This window comes from Mytilus edulis, chromosome 12 (genome assembly GCF_963676685.1).
Source record: "Mytilus edulis chromosome 12, xbMytEdul2.2, whole genome shotgun sequence".
In the NCBI taxonomy this organism is placed as follows: domain Eukaryota; kingdom Metazoa; phylum Mollusca; class Bivalvia; order Mytilida; family Mytilidae; genus Mytilus; species Mytilus edulis.
The window spans coordinates 35,120,065-35,142,925 of record NC_092355.1 but is presented as its reverse complement, the minus strand read 5'-3'; the positions used below and the strand labels follow the sequence as shown (position 1 = coordinate 35,142,925).

The 22,861-nt window shown below is 32.0% G+C and overlaps 1 protein-coding gene and 1 long non-coding RNA gene across 3 annotated transcripts; one reads left to right on the top strand and one right to left on the bottom strand.

Annotated features, from left to right (window-relative positions):
* Nucleotides 1-8,425: 8,425 nt before the first annotated feature.
* LOC139498332 (uncharacterized) lies at nucleotides 8,426-15,150 on the bottom strand. 2 transcript variants are annotated; one of them, XR_011657890.1, is made up of 3 exons: nucleotides 15,074-15,150; nucleotides 10,049-10,146; nucleotides 8,426-8,976 (listed from the first exon to the last, which is right to left on the bottom strand). It is a non-coding gene; the product is annotated as an uncharacterized lncRNA (long non-coding RNA). The 2 variants fall into 2 exon arrangements; XR_011657889.1 differs by lacking the exon at nucleotides 15,074-15,150 and adding an exon at nucleotides 11,949-12,127.
* Nucleotides 15,151-15,212: 62 nt separating this feature from the next.
* On the top strand, nucleotides 15,213-20,164 carry LOC139498331 (semaphorin-5A-like). The gene is made up of 4 exons (XM_071286704.1): nucleotides 15,213-15,260; nucleotides 16,846-17,000; nucleotides 18,561-18,719; nucleotides 20,117-20,164. Exons 2-4 carry the CDS (start codon nucleotides 16,850-16,852, stop codon nucleotides 20,152-20,154), a joined length of 348 nt encoding a protein of 115 aa, XP_071142805.1. The 5' UTR covers nucleotides 15,213-15,260; nucleotides 16,846-16,849; the 3' UTR covers nucleotides 20,155-20,164.
* Nucleotides 20,165-22,861: the final 2,697 nt, after the last annotated feature.

Below are 22,861 nucleotides of genomic sequence, written 5' to 3'. Positions count from 1 at the left end.
GGATCTAACAACTTAGTATATTTACCAACAGATCTGTTGGTTTCGAACACGAATCTTGAAACATTGTAAGTAAGAATTATGCTCATCTTATAATTGATTTTATTCTGGATTATATTATATATTTATGTAATCATTTAAAAACACATCTCCAAAATACGTATGTGAAGATAACACAGCAGTTGTGTTATCATTCTATGACTAACTTAACTTGTATTCAATCTTTCAAAGTTGATCTGAAAATTCCTTTAATGCAGGGTTCACACATTGCCGATTATTGCTCCCGTTTGAGATCAGACAGCGATACGACACGAAAAGTAAAATAGTCGGATTAGTATCATCAATTTTCTGGAATGTCCTTTTATTGTCTGACCGCAGTCATTTTAGTTCGAAACAGATTCCTACTGGTCGGGACGGGTCCGAATAGTTCGGCAAAGCATCCCGACAGTTAGGTGCGTCCCGTAACATTCGGGGAAACTCATCCGATTTTGTCTAGTTGGATTACAATCGTGCCTATGTCGTGACAGATTCTGCTGTATCGGATTGAATTCCTAGCAATGTTCTGTGTATTCGGGACGGTGTCCTGTGGAACGGGAATGATCTGGAGAAATTTTTCATTGCTGTTTTTTTGCCGATTGAGTCCAGATTGCATCCAGATCTTGTCGATTGCGAACCATTTTTGCCGAAACCGTTCCGAAACAGTCCCGTTGTTAATTCTAAATTCGTCAATGATACCAACGTCAGAGTCCCGACAATTACAGAATACAATACGACTGAGACCAGACAAAGCCGTTTGCAATGCGATAGAGCGGACCGTGATAGGATTACGTTCCGACAGTACCTGATCATCCCGATTATGCCGACAGTTTTCGTACGGATAACTTCCGTCAGCGTCGGTTCACTGTGTTGTCACTATCTGATCTCTGTCGGATTACATTCGGTAGAATCGGGACGCAGTCGTGACAGATTCGGTCGAATTTTACCTGGCGAAAGATACAAATCGGATTAGAAGCGGATTTAGAACGGGATTGTCGGGATAATTTCGCTTGGAAACGGTTGAATATCGACGCTTCCTGAACAATATATGATTGTTGTCGTGATTAATAAAAAAAATTTACAAATTTTAATAAAAGTTTGAATTTCCATCCACGATTCATAGGATCTTGATCAGACTTTTAATACATTTTAATCGGGAATGGTCCTGTGAAGAACGTCAGTAAAAATCGTGAATGTGTGACCCCAGCTTAAATAATTTGAATATTGTTTTTATTAAATATGTTCTTACATAATCAAGATGATTGACTTAAATCTAAAATTGCAGCCATTCATAACCAAGAATGTTTACCAAATAGTCTATAATCTTCAAACATCAAGTAACATTATTGTATTAAATATTGTTTTGTTTGCAAATCACGTACATATTTAAAAGATGTTTCTCAGTATACATATATGACGACAACCAGAAGGTATTCCAACAATGTCACTTTAAAAAACACATATTTTATCTATCAAATACACGGAGATTGAAATTATTAATCTTTGTTAATAGATATAGGAAGATGTGGTATGAGTGCCAATGAGACAAATCTCCATTCAAATAACAATGTATAAAAAGTAAACCATTATAGGCCAAGGTACGGCCTTCGACGCAGATCCTTGGCTCACAACGAACAGCAAGCTATAAAGGGCCCCAAAAATTAGTAAATTGTAAATTCATTCAAAAGAGAAAAACAACGGTTTAATCAATATAAAAACGAGAAACAAGTATGATCACATAAACAAATGACGACTACTGTACATCGGATTCCTAATAGGTGTGTTTAATTTCACATGTTCTTGCATGATCAGGATAATGGATTTTTTCTTCCAAATATTTAGGATCTAATAAGCTAGTAAGATTACCAGAAAGTCTGTTTTCTAACAACAAAAAACTTCAAATATTGTAAGTATGATGTATGCTCACATAAGACTTTTTTTCTAACATATGAAAATTGTTTAGTTAATCACGTACACACGTATATGCTGTTCTTAAATATACTTGTATGCCGAGGACATAGTAGTGGTGTCATCATTATATTGTGGATTCATTTTTTTTTGTTGGATACCAATTTTCGTTGATTTTGTGGGAACAGAATTTAAAAATTCATTGAATTACAAATTTTCGATAGACCTGATGCAGATATTAGCAAAACCACGGAATTAAAAATCCACTAAGGTGTAAATTTTCCTCAATCCACGAAAAATGATACCCACGAAAATAGATGAATCCACAGTATTCTTATTTTGTTATATTATGCTAAATGTCAAAGCAATAACAGATACACCCACAATATCAGGCTGATGACAATTTTTTTTTGATCTATTGAATTAATGAATTTAAACAATTGCAATTTTTAGTAATTTTAAAATTAGTAGGTGAATTGGATATGTTCGTGATGTTTGCTTTTCTACTGGATATTTAGTGAATAACAAGTCAGAATGTTTTCCAGATGGTCAGTTTACAGTAAAACATTTAACTTGTTAAACACAAATCGTCAATATGTCATCACATTAAAAGATCATAATAGATTTTTTATCCGGTTCCAACAAAAAGACTAGTTTCTAATATAAGTGCGTGACAATAGCTGAGTAGTTTTATCACTGTTCTACACTTATTGAAAACAAAATTATCATATTGGGAATCTTTGGTAGGTTTATCATAGGTGCTTTAATGTAACATGTTATTACGGAATCATGATACTTGATTTCTCTTTCAGAGGTTTAGAGAATAACATGTTAGCAAGTTTACAAGAAGGTCTGTTTACATTCAACACAGATCTTAGATTTGTGTAAGTGTAGTTTATATTTATATCAGACTTAAAGTTACGTGATAGTGTGTTATAAGTCTATTTAGTTACCTATGTACCAGGATTATAATTGTATACGCCAGACGTGCGTTTCTTCCACAAAAGACTCATCAGTGACTCTTAGATCAAAATAGATGTAAAGCCAAACAAATAAAAAGTTGAAGACCATTGAAGACCCTTAATTCAAAAAAGTTGTGCAAAATACAGCTAAGGTAATCTATTCTTGGGATAAGTAAATTCTTAGTTTTTCGAAAAATTTTAAGTTTTGTAACAGGAAATTTAAAAACATGATCATATAACTAATATTCATTTCAACACCGAAGAGCTGACTACTTGGTTGGTGATACCCTCGAGGACGAAACGACCACCAGCAGTGGCATCGACCCAGTGGTGGAAATAGTTATCAAAGGATAATGATTTTATACGCCAGACGTGCGGCATCAACATCCTTCGACCATATATACACTATGTTCTTCAATATTCGTCTGTGCTAATAGTGTAAGGTTTCCAGATTGTCTGTTATCATTGAATACGTAGTTACAAAAGTTGTCACCCTTCTAGTGTCTACAAACACTTCCTTTGTACATCCTCATTTATCTTTTAATACTATTCAATATAAGACCAATACTCTTATAATTCCTTTGGTAATGTAAGTATTATTGTTTTGATTAAATATGTTTTATATAATCAAGGTGATTGATTTTATTTCAAAATTGTAGCCAATGACAACAAAGTAAGTTAACACGATAGTTTGTTATAATCGATACTATGTTGCTAAAATTATGAATAACGCTTATCACAGACTTCATTGTATTGAACTATTGAAGACCGTTTTGTTTATATAATAACGTACTAACATAACTGATGTTTCTCAATATGCTTGTGTATCTTGGACGATCTACCATCATTTCAATGTGTTCGCAAACTTTCTTTTCGTATCCCATTTGAATGTCGGTCAATATTTATAAGTTGCTGTTGAAAGCTTTACATAATGCATCAACACTTTCAGTGTAAAGAAAAATATATGAGCCAGTCCATGCGAAAAGGTACAAAAACGAAAAATTTACGAAATTCTAAAAAGTGTGCATAATTATTGGTAGTAGACTTGTGATTTATCAAACACATTTACTTTTCCTCATATCATCAAGCTGTGAGCTACACGCACCTGCAAGTGTTGAGATCCCCCCCCCCCCTTTTAGTTTTATCAAGATTTTTAGTGAATCATTTCATATATTTCAATCATTTTCAAAGTACAGTTTAAATGGCTTGATTGGCTAATTGATATTGTTAACCCCGGGTAGCAGTGCGGATAAGGCTCTCGCTTACGATGCGGATATCAATGCAATAAAACCAGGCAACGGTTCGAATCCCGTGCAACTAAGGTTGATTTATTTAATATTTAATAACTTAACTTAACTTAAATTTCAATTTCTAAAACACAAGATGTCATAGTTTTTGTATTTTCCCTCATGATTTAATGTTGTCTTACTTTCTTTAAACCTGTAGAACTGACGCAAATTTTTGACTTTTGTCTCTGTAGTGTCGTAAATTTTTAAGTTTCTGGTCAGTATAGCATTATTCCGGGGAACAATTGATTTTACACTTGCTCAAATACCAAAAATTCTGATATTTCCCCGTCTTTTTCTGTTTTAGTTGACAAATTCGGGATATAATTGACAATCTTATGAATGTTTACATTAATGTAATTTTTTTTCGGATAAAAGTGTTTTTTTCAAAAATACTATAACAAACTTTGATAACGTGTCCTGTAAAGTTTATCAAAAGGACGTTTTGTACCTTTTCGCATGGACTGGATCATATGTCCTCTATTGAATATACGGAGATCGAATCTGGTAATCTTTGGTTAGTTCATTATCAGTGTTTTAATGTCTCATGTTCTCACATAATCATAATAATTGATTTTCTTCCAGGTATCTAGAATCTAACAAACGCAGCGATGTTAAGGGCATTTCAAGAAATTTCCCATTTTTATACACAAGAAACATCATATTGAACTCATAGATATTTTTCTCTGTCTAAAAGTGAAAATACACGTCAAAGGAGTAAACGGATGGAAAAGGGTCTATTCTGATTTACATTCCAAACTTTTATTTTTAGAAAAATATAAATACACTAGTGTCACGTGACTTCAAACTGAAAGTAACGACATTTTCCAAAAAAGTCAAAAGTGCAGGTTGAAGATGATATCGGATCACCCTGATTTTGGTCTCCCTGTAATCGGCATACATTGTTTTACTTGAAAAGTGCTGCTACTAGTTTTTTTATTAGATGTTTTGTAAATAAAAAACAATAAAACATTGAGAATTTTATCGATTTATTGACTTTTTGGCACTTCGGGTTGTAAAATTTCCTTTACACGAACACTATATAACTTGTAGCAGCATTTTTTGAAAAATATGAAATGTGGCCTTTCTACCAATATCAGAATGTAGTGGGTTGGTATAGCTCTTGTACCTGCACTTTTCAATTAATTTAACGAGTAGTAACATAATCGCCATGAAATGCAAGAAAAAAGCGTTTGAAAGACCCTGTAATACTCGGATCGGCTGACGGAAAAACTATGTGTATATTTTGTTTTCACCGGCGTTTTATGTAATAATATAATTGAGCGAATAAACAAATATGCTCTTATTGCTTGCTTTATCATTTGAAGGAAACAAATTCAGAAATATTCAGGTCATTATTATGTTTGTGTGTAGCACTCCAAACGTCGATTAGTGTTGGGGCACACAGCCCTCCCCCTTTTTTTATTTCAAATTCGCCATCTGGTGTGCTTGTATTATAGCTCCGATTTCACAAGTGCATGTTCATAATATAAATTAATAGATTACCCTACTATGTCTCTTCTAGTGTTTGTGTATTGTAAACCATTAACATTTTACTGAAAACAGTTGCATTTTCATAAAGAATTCAGAATTCATTATTTTTTTGTTTGATCGGTGTCATTGGCAATTTTTAAATTTAAATAAAATAAGCTACCTGCATAAAAATATTCAAATTTTAATTGTTGAATATCTGCTGTTAATCAAGTGATGGTATCAATTTGTTAATCATGATTTTGAGGTCTTTTTGAATTTATTTTCAGGGGGGGGGCATACGCAGGGTGATTTTTTTTGCCTCTAAATGTTTTATTTTTCAACAGTTGTAACTTGTCAGGCTAGTTAATTTTGTATGGCTTGCTTTTTTTTATGTCGCTTGTTATTTCCTGTATTTTGTTGGACAGAATATTCCTTTTCAACCCATTCATTGCTATTTGGAGCAAAATTTTACTTATTCTAACATTTTCAAAAGTTTTAAAAGTATACATTTTTACCATGACGTTGGAAATAGTGACTTATTTTTTTATGTCGCTCATTTCGTATTAAAATCCTGCCTACTGTACAAAGTGGCCACCAATACAAATGGACAGCCAAGAAATAGCTGCAAGTGCTTACGTGACATTCAGCACAATCAACATGATCAATCGTGTTTTCATTGCTGAGATTGGAGCCAACTTTTCTGTCAGAATAAAAGAAATTCTATGTACCAGTATATATAACCTATCTTTACCTGACCCAATCACAAAAGTAACACAACTTAATTGTAATTGTTAATCAAAACTTCATTGGCAATTATACCACATCATCTTATTTTTGTATCAAATTCTAGCTGTACAGTCTGTACTATGTACATAAATATGATACATTGTACATGTAAATTTAAAATAAGAAGAAAGTAATTTCTGTCTGTGTGTTGGGAATGCTCTCATTGCCATGCATACATTGTACATGTTATTCATTGTAATGTGGTAATCAAATGAATGAAATCATGATATAGGGGACAAATTTAATATAATTCCGATTTCCCAAGTATACATTTTTGTACATGTACCTGTAGAAAAGTTAGATACGCATGAACATGTATGTAAATGTACATATGTACAAAATAGCAGCTACATGATATAAATGCAAACTAAGAAAAATACCCATTTTTTTTTTGGTTCAAACATTGTGTGGCTGTTACACTTTTAGTCTTGTACAGAGGTCTTGCTCAGTATTGAAGGCCAACATCAATATGACCAACAACTGCAATCAAAACACTTTATTATGCTTCTAAACCTTTTGTAAACCTATAGTTTGTGTGTTATGAAATGAGATTGAAATATAAATAATGACAACCTGTACGAACTGTGACGCCTGTATATGACACGGAAACAAGGCGTAAAAATCATACTTTATCCTGGCGGCATTGCAGTGTTTACAAAATGCATGTCCAGGCGTCAACCAGGCGTAAATAAGGCGTAACTAAGGCGTAAACCAGGCGTAAAATTAGGCGTAATATTTAAATGAGTACGCCTGGTTCACAAAAAAATAGGCGTAATATGCAAATGAGCACCCCTGGTCAATAAATAAACCAGGCGTAATATCCTTACATAATACTACACTTATTTTAGTTCAGTGAATTAACCCTAAGCTGTGTACTTTTGTGTATTTGATACAAACTTCTGTACTCTTGCTTTTATTTCTTATTGTTTGACAAAAAACTTGAAATATTTCATGTATTTAAAACCATTGAAGAAGCTAATATAGAAATAAATACATTTTATGCAGACAATGGCTCAAATAAGTTTAAGTTTAAATAAGAATTATAACAACTATTTTTTCTTGAAATAGCATTTTAACTAAGTTGTTTTTGAAAATTATTGTCTTTTGAACTAATTTATAAATGATAATACTGCAATTTAACTTAAAGTAAAAGATTTTAATGTTATTATCCAAGGATAAAGGTTTTGGGATTTCAAAAATTCTGATAGAACATAATACTTAATAACTTAGTTATACTCACATTATTATTATTTACCATGTATTACTACTTTCCTTTTATTTCACAATTTTCATTAATTTATTTGATTCAGTATTTCCAATTTCAGATTCTTCCAAAAAGCACAAAACAAGCAAATTATCCCTGAATATATGAAGCTGCCATGTGTCCAACTTTAACAAACTAAAACCAAAGAGCCAAATTTTGAAAAAAAATCCCATGATCCTTTAAACAAAGCATTATGGGTATTTCTATTTACGCCATACCAACAGTTTTACGCCCGTAAGAAAATTTACGTCTTGCTTATTTCAATTTACGCCTTGATTATTTCAATTTACGCCAGGTTAACTGCTTTTTTCTACGCCCGTAAGGACTACAAATTTACGTTTCCTGCTCCCTTACGCTTGGATCTAGACACGTAACTACCACTTACGCCTGGTTTACGCCTTTTTTCCAGGCGTAATACGCCTTATAATTTCGTACGGGAAAATATGATTTTCTTGTTCTCTGGTGGCCAATACATCAATGTACATGAATAGGACAATTTGTTACCTGATGGAGAGTTGTTCCATTGACAATCATATGTCATATTCTTACTTTTATTATTACATGTACATGCAACTCCATTAGTGGTGCATCAGTGAATTGCATGCATACATGTACATATCTCATGAAAATGTACATATCTGTAGGTTTACTGGTATGATTAATATTTATATTGAATTGCCTGTAATCGCCATAAAAATAACAAAACACTCATGTAAGTCTTATAAATGAATTTTTCAAAATTCCTCTTTACCATGTTTACAATTCAACTGAATAGCATGTCTATTTGTAGATCTCTCACTCATCTTGGTTAGATATTGCAGATTTTTTCATATATTTCATGAAAGAGACAACAAATTACATTTTTTACATCCATGAAATACAATTTTTTAACTGAAATCCTTTTTGAAGCTCCTATTCTAAGAATATTCACAAATCTCCGAACTGCTGATATCATGTATATTTGGAATTCATTTTAACTGAGGTAAAAAAATCAACTTCAATAATGATGAAAATTAATATTCCTTGTTTTTTCAGCATCAAAACACTAAATTCCAATTCATTTGGTCTTGAAACATTCAATGCTTCTGCTTAGTACGGTACATTATGTAGAATTGCTGTCTTTTTTCTATTTTTCACGGACATATTTGGTAGCTTTCTAAACAAATTTTAATCAGATCTTCCATAATCATGATAATGGCCATGATGAGTTATATAATAAGTAACTTTTAACTGGTGTCTGACTGCAGGTCTAAGGTCTTTATCCCTGAAAAATAAAAATCCAAATATAATACATGTACAATGTAAATATCAAATGAAATTTTCAAAATGAAAAAAGTAATCAAAAGTTAGTGCAAGTAAACATACTTCTTCAAAAAGGTACAATTAAAATGCTAACAAAATAATTCCCATCCTTTTTTACCTGTAAATGTCTTCATTCAACATTTGAACAAAAATTGAATTTTCCGCACACATTTTAAAAAAGCGCACTATGCAATAAATATTTAAATTTATGTATTTATATCTCCTTTTCCAAATGTGAACAATGACAGGAATACTTCAATATCAACATGATCAATATCAGTAATCCACAAGAAATTTTAGCTAGCAAGTTCAGTATATTATTATAGGTGTATCTGTCATGTCTGTGTTTATAAATATTATTGCTGGTACAGACACTTCATTTTTAATTAAGAAATTATCATGATCTATATTGGGTACATTATTGTATTGCAATTCTTGAAGAACGGAAAATTGTGATATTAATAATTGCTATTTCAGAAAATATCTACATACTTGTACAGTTACTTATTTGTCATGCATGTACACGATGTATAGATTTCAGAATGTCAATTCTTATAAAAATGAGATACATTTTGTATTTAAAGTTGCCTTTTAAAATCATTGCCATTTAACATGTACAATGTATAAAGTTCTAAATTTACATCATACAATCTTCTCACATGTAAGAAAACAGAAATTTATTTGCACGTACATGTATTATAAGAACAGGAAGAAAAGCCTGGCTTGCTAACATATTTAACCGTTATTAAACAATCAACTTAAACCCCGCCACATTCTGTATGTATGTGTCTGTAATTAAGCACTTGTTGTTTGTTTGTTCATTCATTTTTTTTCCACATAAATTAGGCCATTAGTATTCTCCTTCAACATATTTATTAACATTTATGATTTGGGCCTTTTATGTGTTTTTCTCATTGTTGAAGGCCATAATGCCTAAATGGTGACCTATAGTTTTTAATTTCTGTTTCACTGGACTCTTGAGGAGAGTCGTCTCATTGTACAATAGTTAGATAATTGCAGGATAAACAATTTACCTGTCTATAATAAAGATTCCAAATTCAAACCATTACTTTACATTTCACCAAAGCTTGAATGGCATACTGTAACCTCAGTCCTGTAATTCTCAGGCGACCTAAAAGAAAAAAGATTATAATAATATACTTTAGTTTTAAAATAAGAAGCATGAAAAATTGATAACACGTTTAATAATTTCATGCGTCCAAAGTGCTTTTCTGGATTTACTTTCATCAGGAACACTCATCAAAGCCAAACATTAAAATCCAAAGATGTATAAGTACAAACAAATGAAGTACTGAAACTGTTACAGAGTTATATACAAAAATAGTATGAACCTGTGTATACATGTAACATGTATGACTATCTGTGTATAATCATCATGATAATGAATCATATATTTTTTAAAATAAAGAAATTACTTTTGCCACACAAGTAATGTGCATTAAATAATGCAAATTAAATAAACCCATGATACGCATGTTGCTAATGTTTGTTTGCTCGTCTTAATTTTACTTTTATGATTAAATAGAAGTGCTGAGAGCACTGCTCAAAATAGTCAGCTCCCTCCCCCAACAAAAAATATATAAAATAATCTGAAACAAACAAGTGAATCTGTGAGCTACTGATCGCTTATGATACCCTCATTAACTTAAAGAATTTTAAGGTACACAGGAAGTTGTTGAATGATGAATATGAAAAAGCATCACAAGGTATTGCTGATTCATATAAACCCTGAAAGCAAATTTTAGAAATCCTTGTTATTTTCCTGAGAAAGATGGACGAAAAAAATTCATGGAACAGACAGACAGACTGACTTTAATATAGTCAGTCTGTCTAGATATAGATGTATAGGAAGATGTGGTACAAAATATATGAGTGCCAATGAGACAACTCTCATTGGCGAATCCAAGGGGGGGGGTCTATTCCGGGGTTGGAACCCCCTGTTTTTTTGGCCGATCAATGTATTTGAATGGGGACATACAGTTGGAACCCCCCCTTTTCAAAATGGCTGGATCCACCCCCGACTCTCTATCCAAAAATCTGGCTGTTTTAAAGATGTATAGATAGAAATAGAAACCGTATACATTTGCAATTCAATGTACCCGCACTTTTTTAAAGATTAAAAGTTTTGGTATATAAAAAGATAAAATCCTGATAACTAGAATAAGTAAATCTAAAATAAATAAAAATCATGAGCATAAGGGAGCTTATGTTACAATATCAGCTAAGTGTCATGAAAAACACTTGTACATGAATGTGTTGTTGTTTTTTGTATCATCAGTAGATTGAGGTAGACTTACATTCACAGAAATAAGAATATGAGACCCTCCCCTCTCATCTATCGGTTTAACCGTTTCTAAACAGCTGTTTAGTTTAAAAAATGATGATTTGCATACTTTCATGATTGCACACAGTTGTCTGTTGTAACAGAATACACAGCTTTATTACAAGTGGGGCTTTTTTTCTGCCTCTTGGTCATGTGGTTTCACAAAGAAAATTTTACAAATACCATTATAGTTCGATTCTGTTTACTGGGGATTTAGCTTTGAGTAATGGATTTAATTCCAACCAACACTGAACAGGGACACAGTTCAGATATTTGATGTCATACATGCACTCTATTTTTTAGAGGGAAAATGCATGCAGTGACTATTCAATTTTAATACTGATAATAATTATTATATATATATATATATATATAAATAATATGTCAAAGTAGGCAGTCATGATGAGCAAACTACATATTAATAAGCCTCAGATTATTGCTTCTTTTAGTCTTTCCTAAGGCCAAAAAAATATATGTCTGTTTACGGTTACCTGACCTACCCTATTTTTGAGCACCGACCCTTTAAATAGTCATTTTATTTCCGTCGTAAAGTGAAAAATAAACTGAACTAGAGTCAAAAGTGCATTTACATTTTTGTAGCGTTGCCAATAATATAAGTCAATTGCCTGATACATCCTAATGTTCACAATCATAAATATGGCAGCTGTTTTAAGGAAATTTCGCAACTCGTGTGATGAATTAAACACTTCGCCAACATTTTTTCCAACCAATAACAAAGGGAAATAATTCAATCTTTAAAAATACAGGTGAACTCGGCCCATGACAAGATAAAACCGCATGACTCTAAAATCATGCCAAAAAATTAAGGGAACATGAGGAAGGCATTCCAGTTAATCTCAACAAAGCCTTTTAAGAAATATTATAATAATATTATTTGGACTTTGTGTTTATAAAACATGGAAACACTAGCCTAGGAAAAAAAAGCAGAAATAATTACCGGTACATTGTTTCACAGAAAATAACAAGTTGACTGCAGTCATTTATAATGGACATGAAGACTTTGCTGTCACTTTTAAACCTTCTTGAATTGCATCTGATTTTAAAGATTGTTATCTATTTATAGTAATTTGAAGGTACTCACAATGTATAACCACACAAGTTCTTTTTTGTATCCGTTGGAGACTTTTAAATTCAAAGGACACAAATAAACACAAATAATATAGCTTTTGTTCGAATTTTTTGTTCTCAATATAAAATAACAAGTTAACTGCTACCCACATCGCCAAGAAAAGAGAGAGAGTTAAAATCATGCTGGATACGGAATAACCCTTTCCAGTTCCAGAATGATACAGATACCAGACTGTGAGTGTGAACTAGGAACACTTATTTATAAAAAAATTAGGTATATATATATAACAATACATCATGTACATGGACCATAATAAATATTAAATAGATATATAAAACTTTTTTTGACAAGCACGAGAAATTAAAGAGTATGACAGGTAACAGGGAAAATAAATAATGAAATAAGGGGAAATATGAAGCACACATCGTACCAAACACGAAACATAGAAAGATAAAACGTCTAAACAGGAAAACAAGTTGTTGACCTTCTGCTATTGTCTGTTCTATGGTTTGGTTACTGTCTCTTTGACACATTTCCCATTTCAGGGGCTGATCCAGCCATTTTAAAAATGGGGGGTTCCTAACCCAGGACAAAGGGGGGGGGGTGTTTCCAATTATATGTCCCCATTCAAATACATTGATCGTCCAAAAAAAAGGGGGGGTTCCAAACCTTGGCCTTGGGGGTATCTGCCTATCCGGTCTGTTCGCCCTGGGTCTGTTATTGGAGAGGGGGATCAAGTGTACATCATACATGTATGTGGTAGAGCTCCAGATTACGTGTTCATCAGGGTTCCTTTTATTAGCATAAATTTAAGTGTCCAGGGCACTCCAGGTCCCATTTGAAAAAGATTAGGAAAATCACTGATATATTTAGACTTGTCTGCTTGTGAAATACAAAAAATGTCAGACAATAGAGTTTGTGATAATGAATGATATTAGACATATGATGAAATCAATGGTATTTACATGTACATGTATATTAAAGAAATTCAACTCCGGTGTAAAATGTTCTTCCCTCTATTCCAAATAATTACAAGATACAGCGCCATATTACATGTAGATACATGTACATGTACGAAACATTCAAGTGGACAATGCTTTCTCAGTCTTTATCTATATTGCACACAATAATAATAGCAAAGTGGTCTATTCTTAGTCTAAAAAATTAAGACATCTTGCAAGGCTATTTTATTTTAGCTTTGAGCCTTCCTGCGAAAAATGAAATAGCTTCATGTAGCCTTGTAAGAGGTTACAATTACATCTGAACATGAACTGCTAAATTACAGACCTAGTCCATATAATTATGATGTCTGGCAAGGCTATTTAATTTTTTTTCTTGGATGCCTTAATCTTCCTACTGGCTGTCTCAGATAAAAAATAAAAATAGTCTTGCCAGACGTCTTAATTATTTGGACTATTACCATGATTACCAATTACAGACCAACACAAAAATGTTTGTTAGGGATGATGAATTGAAATAATTATTTAAAGGTGTTTTTGATGTAGTCCAAATAATTATGACGTCTTGAAATGCTAGTTTATTTTTTTTCTTTGACACCTTACTTTCGATCTTGAAAGGCTATTTTCTTTTTTTTCTTTGACGCCTTACTTCGAAACTTAAAAAAATATAATAGCCTTTCAACACGTCATATTTATTTGGAGTAGTTTTGACATATTTGATGAAGAATAATTAGCATGATTAGCCCCGGCAAATAAGTTTTTTTATTTGATGTGTCCTGCAGGAATATTTTTTTTACTTTGGACGAATGGCATGATGTAAATAAGTACAATGTATACATAACTGATGGCACATTGACGGATCCAAGGGTTGGAACCCCCCTTTTTTTGGCAGATCAATGCATTTGAATGGGAACCCGTCCTTTATAAAATGGCTGGATCCGCCCCTGTGGCATCATGCAATTCAAATACATGTATTTGCCCTTTATAATAGTTAATGCATATTATTTTTAAAAAGGCGATAAGAGGCACAGGCACATGTTTTTTTATTTTATTTCTTCATTTTCCTAAATTATCTGACACAAGATGAACGTTCATAATTTGTGTGGACCATAGGATTAACAAACACCTGTGAAGAAGAACCCCTGTGTTTCGGTGTCTTTCGTATAAAAATGATAGATACTGGCCATGGTTGAAATTAAATATTGCAACACGTGGTTTATATATCTGATCTATCCGTACCATGCTGCACAAGCCAGTCTGCATAATTTTAGTATATCTCTAGATTATAATAACTGAAAGCGATAAATTACACCATGATTATCCTTTTAAATCATGTTTTACCCTGACAATGGATCATATTGAAAAAATTTTCCATTTGTTCTCATCAGTTTCTTCAACCAGGTCGTTTTAATCTCAACTGACAAGTGCACGACTGCTTCAATTATCTTCAATTAACAGACTTGCAAACTGCAAGCTTCACGACTACATTGAATTTCCAAATAAGGTAAAAAGTGGGCGGAGCTTAAACTCCGCTTGCGATCTTTCTTTTGATAAATACAGCTTTCACTCAAATTATTTCCATTATTTGGTGTGAAAATACATTATAATATGAAAAAAGACATCATATGAGATATAGTTCATCATTTATGCGATACGCGTAGCTTACCTATTGCTACATTTAGTACTGTGTCTGCAACGTCAAAAGTCGCCCGCCATTAAACATTTTGATCCAGATAGGGGAAATAACTCTTGCACTATTTTTTTTTCGGTTTTGCGGGAAAATCACCTTAATGTCGCTGCGAAATAAAAAGTTTACCGAAAGATCTGTATTTGAACACAAATCTTATTACATTGTAAGTATGACTTATGCTCATCTCATACATAGATATAGGGAAATGTGGTATGAATGTCAATGAGACATTCCTCTATCTTAGTAACAATTATAAAAGTCAACCATTATAGTTCAAGGTACGGTCTTCAACACGGAGCTTTGGCTAACTACGAACAACAACCTATAAAGGGCCCCAAAATTACTAGTGTAGAACCATTCAAAAGGGAACATCAACGGTTTAATCTATATCAAAACGAGTAACGAGAAACAAGTATAAACTACATAAACAGACGACAACTACTGTACATCAGATTTCTGACTTAGGACAGGTATAATCATTTACATCGGGATTAAACGTTTTTAAATTAATGGTAACAACCCTTCTCCCTTTTCTGAAACAATAGTATAACATCACAACATAGAAAAACACACTATTAAATATCAGTTGGAAGGCTTACCTCGGTCAAACTTTATTTTAGATTATATTTTTTGTAATGTATATGATCTCGAGAGAAAAATCGTTGACTATTATTCAGTTCATATGTGTGAGTACAATTGATATTTAATATTGTTTGGTATTTTTAACCTTGTTCATATGTACTTGGTGTTTTTTACATACTTTAGTTCCACAGGTTCGGCACCATTCTATTTGCTAAGCAGATCTCCTTCTTACATGCTTGTTGAACTGGTGATGTTCCTCTGGTATCTTTCGTCCCTCTTTTATGTTATTCAATATTTCAAAATGTATTCTAGAATTCCGTTTTGTAATTTTAATAGTATTGTCCTTATTAAAAACTTTCTTAACTTGAATCATATTTACAGGTTGGTCTGATATCGTCGGACACAAAGCTTCGACTGTTATACATGTGATTGATTCTTATCTTAGACTTTATATGGACTTCCCCTTTTTGAATTTGACTTGTAATTCAGCATTTTTGTTATACTTTTGTTAATATGAGTATTAGTGTCTTAGGCTTATTTACGACGACGTTAGCATGTGTATCTTATCTATCATATGACAGGTTTAATTGCAAATCTAATCATGCACATATTAACTGATGTTCTTCAAATTATTCTTGTCTGGAAACATCTCGTCGTCGTTTATTGTTTACTCACAATTCCGATATTTTTATCTCACTGTTAATGTCGTTCAGTAATTCAATATTGCTGTTCAAAGCAAAATCAGTTTGATGAAAACTACATGTATCCTTTGAATGCACGGATAACAACATTTGGTATTTTTGGTATTCAAATTCAAATTTGCATTTAGGATTTTTGAATTTCTTATAAATCAATAGGATAATTTCAAAATAATTTTAAACTATGTGTGTTGTGAGTACTTGTTTTGTAGGGCAGTTGTTCCTCTTGTGTAATAAAATGTTTACTTAATGTCTAATTTAAAGCTCTATCCTTTTCGATTTGATGATGTATACCTCCTTTTGCAAATATCTGTAGAAACAGAATGGTTCTTTGTCTCTTATGATTCCATGTTGTTGCCGAATCTTGTATATTTCTTCAAATCAGGATTTAAAGTATTTCACAGTTATGTCAAAAAGCAGACGTCACATGAAATGGTAATTAACCTCATATTGAATTTAATATTTAAGGAATATGAACAAAAACCAATTAATATGCTGCCTCATGATTGATTTTAAAGACTGGGCGTCAAATAAAACACAGTTTACTTATGAAGGAACATGTATTAATTCAAATACAACCATAGATATTCACAGTTTTAATACGAGCACCTGCATTATTCCAGGTAAGCAGTTACAAATATTTCTTGAGGAAGTTCGCTTGTCATATTATGGGATTCTTGTCCGAATTCGGAATCCTCTGGGTTTTTTCATTTGAATGCCTTAAAACAAATCCCTTTGACCCCCATTTTCTATTGATAAATCTTTTATATGTGTAATGATAAGCCAACTCTAAAAGTCTTATAACATTTTATTATGTTTTAATAGTTTTTGAGAACTTAAACTTCGCAATAATTAAGCTATGAAAAGTAAAGATAGAATATTTACCCGCGAACATTTCAATGGATTATATCTCGAAAACAAGCACACTGACCTTTATATTTTTTTCGCTCTTTTGATTCCTTTGTTAATACCCTGTCAATATAAACTAGAATTTTGAAAAGCTAATTATTTTGAAACTGAGAAGCGAAATCCCTTAATAAATAATTGTAGATTATCGTTGATCATTTCATAGATGAACAATTAGTTTATAGTTAAAAGATGGAATTTGAATGTGCGTGTATTTATTTTCACCATATCAAAAGTACATTGTAGCTGTTATCGATTAATTTACAAACATGTGTGTATAGTATATGACAATGTGTTTGAAAGCATTAATGTTCTCATTTGACAACAAACAAAAGAATAGTTTTAGTTTTACGAACTTTCAACCTTCGCTTTCTCATAATAGAATGACAAACAAATTCATTGTAATCAAATCAGTTCAGTAATACTGGAAGTCTTACCACCAACAGTTTTCCAGACGGCTATATACGTATTTCCTTTCATGCACTTCATATTGACACACCTGGCAAAACTCGTAATTGATTTTTTAATTTTATTTTTTGGGAAATAAATCGCAAAAATTAATGCCCGCGAAATTGTTTGAAGTACACATTTCGCAAAAATAAGTACAAATACAGTTTAAATGGAAACAAATCTGTCAAAAATCAGTGTGCATTCTAACGTTGAAATTATAGATCAAATAATGAAAACCAAGGATACACAAGAACCATAACAGTTATTGAGCTACATAATCATAAAATGACACAAACAATAGCCAAATTAATCTGAAGCAAACTTTGCCTAAGGGAGTTGAAACTTTAGTTTCTTTCTCATTACAAAACTTGCTTAAAAAATAAACTAATAACTTATTATTCAATAAAATTATTCAATGTGAAGAGTCAAAACTAATTTGTATGGTTCAATAAATTCAAAATAAATAATAGCCAGTCATAAAATGATTAACGATAGCATAAACAGGTTACTAAAATTATGGAAACGGAAATCCCCATTTGACGCCCTACAATAGTCCATATTTATTACCACATGATTATTTGGCGTACTAAATTATAATTCTGGTACCTTTGATAACAATTTCTAAACAAGTTAAGGTAAACTATGAGTATGATGCATGCATAACTATTCAAATAAGGTCGAATATTTGTTTTGTAGGAATAATTAATGCAAAATTGAGGTTTAAGGTTATGAAAATTGAACGAAAGAGACTGCTTATAATGGATACTTGTTCAATGGTTTTTCAATTGCTTTAGATTTATACCGTTCTGTTTTTATTTTTCAATGAGGATGGAGCCAATGGGTCAACTCATCATGTTCTACTACTTGTGGAGATGTTGTCATAATCAGAACCAGAACATGTGACAATCCCCCACCGTCTGAAGATGCCCTGAAATGTGTTGGTTCCGAAACTGAAACAACACTCTGCAACTTAAGAAAATGTCCAGGTAAATTCTTTAGATACATCAGATTAAAAATCAACATTACCTTTTAATTTAATGGTTAACTGAAGCAGAACATTTCTTCTTAAAATTTATTGAAAAACTGTTAAATCTGTCGCTGTTTTAAGTGAAAATCAGAATAAAAAAAAATCATAGAAGATATAAGCCTTTTCCGTCATACGCGTGCTTCTTCCGCGTACACATAAGACTCGTCAGCGTTTGAATGAAAACAGTTTTGAGGCAAGAGCAAATAAATTATTTACAACACTCCTGAACATTTTTTTTTAATTCTTACTAAATTCATCCCTTTCATGACCTGTTGATAATTTTGATCTAAGTTCTCCATTGGTTCAAATTCGATTATGACGGCAAGTTGTATTGCTTTCCTCTGTATTTCCTTATTGTGATGTCATGAACAAAAGGAGACCATGTCACTTAGAAAGAACACACCTTTTTGCATGTCGTTCAAACAGAAGAATTCAGATAGTCTGCATTTCATAAAAAAAAATCATTAGCGGAAACATTTTCCACCACTAAAAATCATGTAATACGATATTTATCTCTTCTCGACAGTTCAATTTGAAATGTTTAAAACGTTTGGCAAGCCTCGCGTTTTGAATAAGAAAAAAATAACTTCGCCAGTGGATAAACTCGATGCAGTGGTATAAATTACAAATAGCTAACAGTAAAATTTACTAGCATAATCTCAAAGCTGAAACCTTGAATTTTACAGGAAAAAAGCTACCATCTCGGGGAATAATATGTTAGGAATGTACTAGATCATTTTGTTAAGCCTTCATTGAAGTATTTTCTCAAAAAAATAAGAATGTACATATGAATGATTGCATCAAATTCAAAAACCTTGCTACTCCAAAGAAGCAAAATGTCAATACAAAAGGTTTACTAATACTAAGATATCATCTAAACCTGTGCGTTTAAAATGTTGGTAAAATACAAAACCACAGACTTCCAAATTTACTACTCAACGAGCAATTTAAAAGCAATTAATTTAGTTATTTCATCGACTCATAAATTGACAGAAAATGAACAAATTAATTATGTATCATGTTAACATGAACGTGCTGATAACTAGCGTCACGTCATTGACCCAGTCGTAAACATCTTTCTTTCAACCTCAGAACAAAAATGAACCAAACCAGAAATACAGTGTTTTAACATATATCCAGTCTTCCTCACTTGAAACGAATCAATATATCATTTTGCGGTTAAGTTGTGTAGAGTTTTAATAACAAAAAAAGGGTATAACATTACTTTTCAAATAAGTAAAAATGTTTAATATGGCATAGAGCAATCACTGATAGTTGAGATGCGTCTATAAAAGTTTCACCGTATGTAGCAAAACCTTGAGACAATTGGGTTAAATATTGTTCATCTTTTTACAGCATGCCATCGTTTAAAGAAAAGACGATTTGGACAATAAATCAGGTAAATGTTCCCTATATTTTTTTTCATTTGTTATGACAAACAGAAATATGTCGACATTAATAAAATTTGGCACTTGCTACAGGTACCCGCAAAAAATAGCAATAAGAAATAATTATTATTATTTTCGAAACTAATTGCCGAGATGTTTTTTCGAGTGGTACCCTATTTCATACGGAAATTGCATTTAACAATAACATATTTCATTTTTTGTTATTGTTACCTGAAGCTATTGATAATAGCAAAAAATATCTAGGTAGGCATTGGTCTAAAAAAAAGTCTGATTAATGAGCAATCTATGAAATAAATTTAAACTATTAAATTTCTATGTACATGCAAATGTTTGCACCTGTCCTATTTCCGGACTCTGATGTACAGTGCACGTGGTTGTCCTCTGTTTATGTATTTCATATGTGTTTCTCGTTTCTTGTTTTCATAGAAATTAGACCGTTTGTTTTTCCGTTTGAATGGTTTAACACTTGTAATTTTTCGGGGTTCTTTATAGCTTGCTGTTCGGTGTGAGCCAAGGCTCCGTGTTGAAGGCCGTACTTTTACCTATTCTGGTTTACTTTATAAATTATTACTTGGATGGAGATTTGTCTCATTGACACTCATACCACATCTTCCTATATCTATTTACATGATTAAACCTCCAGATAAATTGACAAATATGACGTTTCTGTTTGCCATATGGTAGTCGTGTAAAGTAGTTAACTATTTCATGTATTCATGACTGTGGATTCGAATGAGCAAAATGCTGAAGTTGTGGTCAGTGAAAATTTCTAATATAAAAAAATTCAACCATTCCAATATGAACATTATGCTCAATAATAAAGAAGGAGATACAACCATAACTCCAGAGAAACGTTTTTTTTTTCTATTTGTGAAATTGCGTACGACATTACTCGACAAGAACATTAATCTTAATAAATCAAAGAAAAAATGTCCAAAGAGTCTTGAAAAATACAGAAGAAGAACTAATAAGTGTGGGGTAATGAAGTCCATCTAAATGACTATATCGTGTGCAACAGGTATTTGGAGTGGTACTACCTAAAATGTTTTGGCCTTAAATTGTCAACTAAGGCTTTACACTGGATGTGCCGAAAGTGCCATCAAAATAAATTCCTCTAATACAGATTAATACTAAATATGTTTAAGTTTTTAATTTTTCTTTGCTATGTCCAAATGATTTATATTCCCATAATATTTGTTTCAAATATGTAAACCGAAGAATACGGGACAATAACACGTATACAGTACAACTATAAAAAGAAGCTATAATTGCCAACAACAATAAAACAATTAATTGTATCTGAAATGTCCGTATGAAATTGGAGTCTTTTCCAGAAATACATTTCGGGAATTAGTCTCAAAAGTAGCAATAATTATTGTTTCATTGTTACTTGTTGCAGATCACCGCACATAAATAAATAAATACAATAAATAATTAAATAAGGTTTGTGTCGGTATACAAATAAGGACATAACATAAGCTCTAATGAGTTTATAAGAGACAAAATATAGTGCCTATAATTTTTGTCTCGCCTATGATGAAAGTCGCTGGAAGCGAGGAATAGAGATTTCTCTCTGGCGACGGCAACGCTTGCGTCAACATTTTTATAGTTTTCTGCCTAAGTTTATTAGGAACTACTTGTGACCGATGATTGACAAATAATACAAAGTTGCTTTACTATAAGAACATATAGGTAAAACGAATACTGTGAGGCCATGCCTTCTAGGTTATGGTTTGGTGATTTTGAATTATAGAGCAATTTACAATGTTAAGGTTTCTACGGAAGTTAGATTGATAAGAACTGCTTACAATAGACAATGATACTGTCTGTACATCTCAGTGTTTCAATCATGTTCAGGTCCTGTCCACGAGCTGTCACGTGACTTTGAAAAAATATACAATGTTGGTGTCCATCATACTTTGACACCTACATGCGATACACATATCGATGTGTCTACAGTTTATGATTGAGCCTTTGCAGTTAATATTATTTTCAAATTTTTAATTCCTTACGAAATTGACATTTGACCCAACATGTGAATCTACACTTAGTCGAAATAGCACAAATGACAGACATTGTGAAGTTGGCTTATAAGAAACAAACAATTTTATGGCATTGTACAGCTCACTGAATGCATTCTTCACATGTTCTATATGGCTTAAATATTTCAAAGCATTTTGAGGTTCATCATGCATTACAACGAATGACTGTAATATCATTAATAAATTAACAGTAAAATACAGTATAATTTTATAAATTACAACAATTTATGAATTTACTTTACTTATTCTGTCTTCCAGGAAAAACAGAAAAATCGAAAGCGATGAACCAAATAAGAAGTGACAACATTTGATTGGAAAAAATTTGGAAGGAAAGCGGATCGATTTCATTTTTATATAAAACTGAGGGACAATTCTAAATGGTTTAAATTTTATAATCATCATTTTGGGAAAATTCATTATTTGCTTTCGTATGAAATTCTTACTTTCAATATCTTGGATACAATCTGTGTGGTTTACATTCTCGCGAATGCGCACTTCCTAGCTATTTCTTGTATGTCTAAAATTCACTTATTAGGTTAGATGAGTTATTATTTGACCTTTCATAGCATTGCATCTGTAATTTATATGACATTAAATTTGTAAAGTTTTTTTTTTGTTGGAATGTTCATTGGTATTCCACTTGTATTTTA

Coding starts and splice junctions, on each gene's coding strand:
- LOC139498331 (XM_071286704.1), top strand. CDS start 16,850: ATGAACAAAAACCAATTAATATGCTGCCTCATGATTGATTTTAAAGAC. Junction 17,001..18,560: donor GAGCACCTGCATTATTCCAG/GTAAGCAGTTAC, acceptor TTTTTCAATGAG/GATGGAGCCAATGGGTCAAC. Junction 18,720..20,116: donor CAACTTAAGAAAATGTCCAG/GTAAATTCTTTA, acceptor ATCTTTTTACAG/CATGCCATCGTTTAAAGAAA.